Consider the following 6,855-nt stretch of genomic DNA (forward strand, 5'->3'; position numbering starts at 1 on the left):
AATTATAGTAATAGCAGTTGAATGACCTTAATCGTTTCATGGTCGTGTTTTGTATTGACCGTATATTTAACGAAAATGAAAGTTAAGATGTTTAGATTAGGTGATATTTAATATATTCGAAACGTTCATCAAGCAGAAAATAGCTCAAGATAGAGAAATACAACGCTGTACGAGGTTGATATATAGATCAACAGATACCATTTACTTAATCAGGTATGGGTCGTCTCTCTGAACTTTATTATCATTCTAAATTAGCTAATGTGATAATTTATCAAAAGAAAAGTAAACATACCGGGTTTCGTGTGATTTTTAGTGTTTAAACATTCAATGGAGTAAATATGAGTGCTGAAGAAAGCGATGACAAAGTTCATGAATCAGCGGAACTGCTGGAAGACAGTGATATCGAAATAGTAGACAAGATACTCAAAGAACAAAACAATGGAGTAATTGAAATCGAGACTATTACCATCAGTACCTCAGAAAGGAAGAAGGTTTCCAAGGCAACGACCTATAGGAATCTTGTTGTTCTCAGTTTTGCATTCACCTGCAACTTCACGGCTTTTAACTCCTTTTCGAACGTACAAAGTTCCATTAACAAGGAAGACGGTCTAGGGACAACTGGACTATCACTCATTTATGTTGTAATGATTTTGGCTAACTTATTTCTTTCTCCTGTTATACTGTCAAAGTTTAGTTATAAATGGATTATGGTGTTTTCTATCCTAACTTATGCTGTGTTCATGGCGACGGGATTCTATACTGCGTGGGCAACAGTCGTACCAGGGTCGTTTATTATCGGTTTCGGTAACTAGCTTTATCTAGAGAAACAAAAGAGGTTTAGACGAAGTATACTTATTATATTCACATAATGCCATTTTCTGTTCTGTAAAAGATGCATCACTAAATAATAATTAAAATGAAATTGCATAATCCTGAAATTAAACAGTGCTCTTTTATTAAAAGATATACTTCATATACATTGAGGATTATTTTCAGTGTAAGATCGTTATATATTTCACCGAGAGAGCACTAACAGTTATATTAACTTAAGGTGTTGCACGAAATATATTATGCGATCTGACACTAAAACGAATTTTTTTCTTCTTTTTATTTTGTGCCTAAAACAGATATTTAATGACAGTTAATTGTTGTTTTTTTCTAGAAAAGCACACCAAATTGTATGTGACCGTAACGTCATTTCGAAAATGACGCTGTTCAATTTGGCGTTGCCCTGTATGTGCTGACGTTTGATTAAGAAGTATGAGCAGGGTACAATTTCAAAACAGTGAAAACATCAGAAAATTATTTCACTCTGATTGAAACAGTGAAATATCATTATTATTCCACGGATAAATCTCCATAAACCACTGGAAAACGTATAATAAAATGCCCTTATTGACAGAAGGTTGGTTATCATTTCAGGAGCCTCTCTGTTGTGGCCATCCCAGCAGAGTTATCTCACTAATCTAGCCAGGGACTATGGAACTGTGAAAAACATGGACCACGTGATCAGACAGTTTACAGGGATTTTCTACGCCTTCTTATACAGCTGTAGATAAAACAGTTTGTGTTGGTTATAATAATATTTTTATTCTCATCTTATCTTATGCTATGATTTTAATGTTGCTAACAAATAGTTATGTACATGTATGCTTATGATTTGTGTTGTAGCACAGATATGGGGAAATCTTGTTGCATCGATCGTATTTCGAAAGGAGTCAGGAAACTTAACAGCAGATTTCGAAGTTTGTGGTGCTCAATTTTGTCCATTTGACCAGCACAAATCCGGGGCAATTGAACGACCTCCAGAACACAAGGTACCGATTGCGCATTCTCATTTGTTTAACGTGCAGATACAGTAGATAGCACTCATGGACAAATCTGATTTAATGTTCTTTAAGTGTTCTAATTCATGTGTGGTCTTTTGTGATATTTGTATGTTTTGTGCCTCTCGTTCAATCTTTGTAGGGACCTTGTACCTTTGTACATGGACCTTTGTAGTGTGTATTGCATTCTTTTAATTGCCAAAGCAATTTTCTACGAATTCAATTATACGATGAAACCAGTTTTTTTTTAAAGTGACAAGATTTCTTCTTTTTCGTCAGATTTTCACATACACAGGATTTTGTGTTGGAATGTCAAGTCTCGGGGCCATAGTTATTGCATTGTTTCTGACAAATACAAACACTGAAAGTGATAATCGAGACGGCGCTTGCAAAAATATCCGCAAAGTCGGAGCCCTTATTGTAAAGTCAAGGGACTTGAAGTTGTTAATTGTACCAGCTATGACTTCCGGTGTACTCCTGAGCTTCTTCGCTGCAGATTTCACGGCGGTAATATGTTCTTCTTTTAAAAACTTAATTACGAACCTTACACACGTGTATTTTTTATATGTTCTGGTCTCCTTTAAGCCCGATTGTCTCGATAGTCCTTACGCAGGTTTATGTAGGTTTACCTGCTTATAAATGAGTTTAACTCGTTCATGGTTTGTAATATGCACTTTTTCAAAACAAAATAAAGATACTGACGGCTGGAACTATTTAAATAAAAAAGTTGTTTATCATGATTAAAATTACTACCTGTACAATTCTTTAAAATGAGAACAGTAAAGAAGTCATACCAAATCAAAGATAGTTAGCTTAGCTCTCTTTAAATAATCTCATCTAAAATTTAGGGGTTGTCAATAAAAGTAATAAAATAAAAACTAATTGAAAAATATTGAGCATACAGTAAAAGATAAACTGTAACAAGAAGTAGTCCAGAATTCACTATGCTATTAATAAAGATATAAAAACAAGCGTTTTAAAAGCAAAACGTATGCAAATGTAATGTAACTAAAAATTAAACAAACTTTGCAAATTTTTCAGCCTTTATATTACTTAATGATTGTCTTTCGAACATAATTTCAAATGTTAACTATACTCTATCAAGAAAGAGTAATTTATAATGCTTGTACAAAGTTATTTGTTCTCTTACGTCTTAATGCTTTATCTGTTCAGGCATTCGTGAGTTGCCCATTTGGCGTGGAAAACGTCGGAGTAGCTGTGATAACATACGGCGTTGTGCTTACAGTATTTTCGTTTATCAATGGACGTCTTGCAAAAGTTACTGGCCAGTACATAATATTTTTAATAGGTAAACACACATTATTTACTGGAATTTTTGTGAAATGTATAAAGAAATTATATAAATTCGATTTATATACATTTTCGTGGCAGAACCATTCATATCAATTGTCTAAAACAGCAAAATTGTTTACATTTGATCTAAATAAAAGGAAAAGCCAGACAAAATAAGGTTTTATAAGAAAAAGAAAAAAAAAATAATAATCATCATCATCATCATCATCATCATTATCACCACCACGACCACCACCACCGCCACCACCACCACCACCACCACCACCAGCACTATCATAAGCAGCAGCAGCAGCAGCAGCAGTATCAGCAGCAGCATCATCGTCTTCGTCATCGCTGTTGCATCATCATAAGTTGTTTTTTTCTTGCAGCTTTTATTGTCTTCATATCTGTACTTATAACCTTACGGCTATTCCAACTTGATGGGGACAGCTTGCCGGTTGCATTAGTTCTGGCTAGTCTTTACGGGCTGGCTATGTCTGCGAATGAACCTGCAATTGCAAGTTAGTTATTATTCCTATGTCAATATATTTTTAAGAAAAACACACTATTGAAAACGGTGTATTTTCAATTAACACTGTGTTTGTATAATATTGCTCGTTAATTTCGGGCTTATGTAATCTCTCTCAATAAATGTGTTTGACTTCATAAGAAGCAAAACATGGCTTAAACCTCAAGTAGACAAAGATTTCAATGACTGTTAAAAGGCTCATCATATTATTTATAGGTATAGTTTTTTTGATGAGTGTGTGGTCAGTTTGCGATGTATGTGTGTATGTGGTGTTTATATGTTTGTGTCCAACTTCATTGTCGTTTGGGCCCTTACCTTGTGGCTCAAAACAGGATTTATTATTTTTATTTTCGATTACAGGGCTTGTCCCTTAGTTTCCATTGTTTATTAATCATACGTTACTAGTTCGAACAGCATCCTTTATTTCGAACTTTCATACATCTCAATTTATCATATATTTAAAAAAATCTAATAATTTTGTTGCAGTGTTAGTGAGTGTTCACTTCCGGGAAGACGTCACTGTCGCCCTGTCGAGTACCAAAGCCATGTCCTCTGTTGGCTGGGCCGCCTCATTCGCCTACAGCAACTGGCTTTGTATGGAGTACAAGATCTATATCGTGATGGTTCTCTACACCCTGTCATTTGTCAGCATCAGTACCCTGCAGCTAAGGCATAGAAAGTCTGATAAACTTTATAGAACATGCTGCGTGACATCTACTTCTGAACAAACGGAAGAATGTATAAAGGTGTCGATATGATTTCTATCAAATGTAATCGTTTGTGTTTAAAATGCACAGAAATAAATCGTTGAGTTGTCCATGTCTTAAAGTCAGTTGCAAAACGCGACATTATATTGTTGTTGTTGTTGTTATTGTTGTTGTTGCTGTTGACATCACCAAACGTTTAAGGTTCGCAAATATCGGTATGTACTGAGGAACGCCAAAAAATCACAAAGTTTCTTCCGAGACAATATTATGCAAAGACCTTATTATTTGCTGCAAATAAAAATCAACAACATGAAAGGATAATAGTCCGCCCGATTGAAAAAAGCCCTGGTACGTTTATTAAATCGAAGGCACTCAACAAGTTTTACCTATCATTTATAAAACAGAGCAAACTCTTCTGGGAAGAATATAGGAACCAGAAAATCCCTGAAACTTACGAAAAATACTAGGAAACAGAAATACTTATTGCGAATTGAACAAAAGGTTTGAAAAAGAAGCTTTTACTAAACTGGTGGGAGGAAGAATATAAAAACAGAAGAGCGTTCACAACACCGCCGGAGTGACAAAAAAAAACTGACCAGAAAAATACCATATCGATACGGAAGCAACATTCCAATTAATCAACCAAAACACAATATTCCTACATAAGTAAGCTTAATGAACTTCTATAAACCATCAACCTAAATATAATGATTTACCAAAGGAAAACAAAACTTTAAACATCAGCTTAAAACGACACTTCCCGAGTAGTTTTCGTACCACAACTCACGTTCACCACTGAGATGGTGACACAGATTTGAAAGTATAAATCATTATTGCATACCGGATATGCGTTTTCGCGTTTTACTGGGCCTAGAATATTCTGTCTTTCCCACCCCGGGTTATATGACTCACGTGCGATGGCATCATACAGTTTTGCGGACTACTTTTTCATGAACTACTTATATTTTATATTTGTACTTGCGAAAGTTGTTAACGAGGGTTGACGAGTTATCCAGCCACGGAGAGTACCTGGGAGTCTGATTTGTATCTGCACCGCTTACATGGCAGTCATGAACATTTGCCAATGTGGTGGAAACTACTGGATATGGCATGCAAGAACGTCTACGCCACTAACTTCAAAGTGCTGACCTTATTCATTAATATAATACATAAACATTTACCATGTTGAACAGAACCTGTGTTAGAATTCCTACAAAACATATATATCGCTCGTTGACCGGAATTCGTAAAAAACATGGTAACCCTGCGAGGTAAAATCAAACTCCTCAAAAGCAAGTCAAATGACACAAAGACAAAGCAGCAGACACCATAACAAATGTAACCCAACTGTATGGTGTAGGTTATTAGGACGACAAACCATCAAGTCTAATCAATACATTACGGCTAAATAACTCCACCCACTTCGGCATCCGAGGGGTGGCTCCTCCGAGCATCATAATTTATATATAGTTAAAATATTTCTTTTTAAGTATGTCTTTACTTTTGTGGTCTAGATAAATAATAAGTACCCTTTGTTGCACTGGTTAGGGCGTATTCAGAAAGCTTTCCGAGTAAATACCTATGTGATACTATAAAATATAATATAAGGATCTTGCACATGTAAGCGGGACGGATGCAAAACAATCCGACACGAGGGCACCGTGTAAGCCGGTACGAGGCTACCGGTCACGCAGCGTGCTCTATGGTCGGATGTTTTCATCAGTTCCGATTACATGTGAATGATTTTACTTGCATACTGAAATTTTGAATTTAAGTGCAATTTTGACCTTTCAAACTTTGTCTTAGCCACAACATCCAAATGGCGGATACAAAGCTGTTTAGTGAAGTTAATGTAATCACGCGCAATCATTTGAAGTGATAGCCATTTCGTCTAACTTAAGGCTCAAATTTGAAAACTTAAATGGTATGATATTCCCCATTCCTAATTTGTCAACTGGCTAATTATTGCTTTTTTGTTTTTTAAAAGTAGTGACAGCATTTATGTATAGAATAAGAATTCCTCTACAATATTTGGTTCAAATAAATTTATTAACGATATCATGGTAGTAAGATTACATTGTTATGTGTGAAGACAACTTTAATATGTAACACGGTATTTGTAAAGGCAGTTGTTTCCCTTAATAATAGTTCACGTTGTGTTAAAAAAAGTATATGAAATTAATATAATTTATGTATTAGTTTTGAACAGGAATCATATTTGGATTTGTAAGATGGCACGAACTAGCCAGTAGTCAGACACCATGCATCCAGAGTAGCTATACTCAAAAATTAAAGACGTGAGTTCTTCCGGCAGAGAAAGCTCTACTGTCCGTAATTATTCTCTAAATTGTGACAAATTAAGAGTATTGTGTCATAAATCATAAGTGAATAGTTTGCCAGTATTTACAGATAATATAAAATCGATATACCCTTCACAATTGCAACTTAATAAATCTAATACATCCAATTTAAAAGCATCCTATTTAGATCTGCAAATCGA

General features: G+C 35.1%; 1 protein-coding gene across 1 annotated transcript; it reads left to right on the forward strand.

Annotated features, from left to right (window-relative positions):
- The first annotated feature begins 338 nt into the window (after window positions 1-338).
- On the forward strand, window positions 339-4,406 carry LOC128244529 (protein unc-93 homolog A-like). The gene is made up of 7 exons (XM_052962528.1): window positions 339-804; window positions 1,423-1,551; window positions 1,672-1,817; window positions 2,106-2,333; window positions 3,000-3,135; window positions 3,509-3,640; window positions 4,135-4,406. The coding sequence occupies exons 1-7, from the start codon at window positions 339-341 to the stop codon at window positions 4,404-4,406; spliced, it is 1,509 nt and encodes a 502-aa protein (XP_052818488.1).
- The last annotated feature ends 2,449 nt before the right edge of the window (window positions 4,407-6,855 follow it).

The sequence above is a fragment of the Mya arenaria genome, chromosome 8 (assembly GCF_026914265.1).
Source record: "Mya arenaria isolate MELC-2E11 chromosome 8, ASM2691426v1".
Lineage (NCBI taxonomy): Eukaryota > Metazoa > Mollusca > Bivalvia > Myida > Myidae > Mya > Mya arenaria.

What these genes read in the sequence shown, in the direction of transcription:
- LOC128244529 (XM_052962528.1), top strand. Translation starts at nt 339, where the DNA reads ATGAGTGCTGAAGAAAGCGATGACAAAGTTCATGAATCAGCGGAACTG. An exon ending in CTACGCCTTCTTATACAGCT is followed by an intron (nt 1,552 to 1,671) that starts GTAGATAAAACA and finishes TTTGTGTTGTAG; the next exon opens with CACAGATATGGGGAAATCTT. An exon ending in TCGCTGCAGATTTCACGGCG is followed by an intron (nt 2,334 to 2,999) that starts GTAATATGTTCT and finishes TTATCTGTTCAG; the next exon opens with GCATTCGTGAGTTGCCCATT.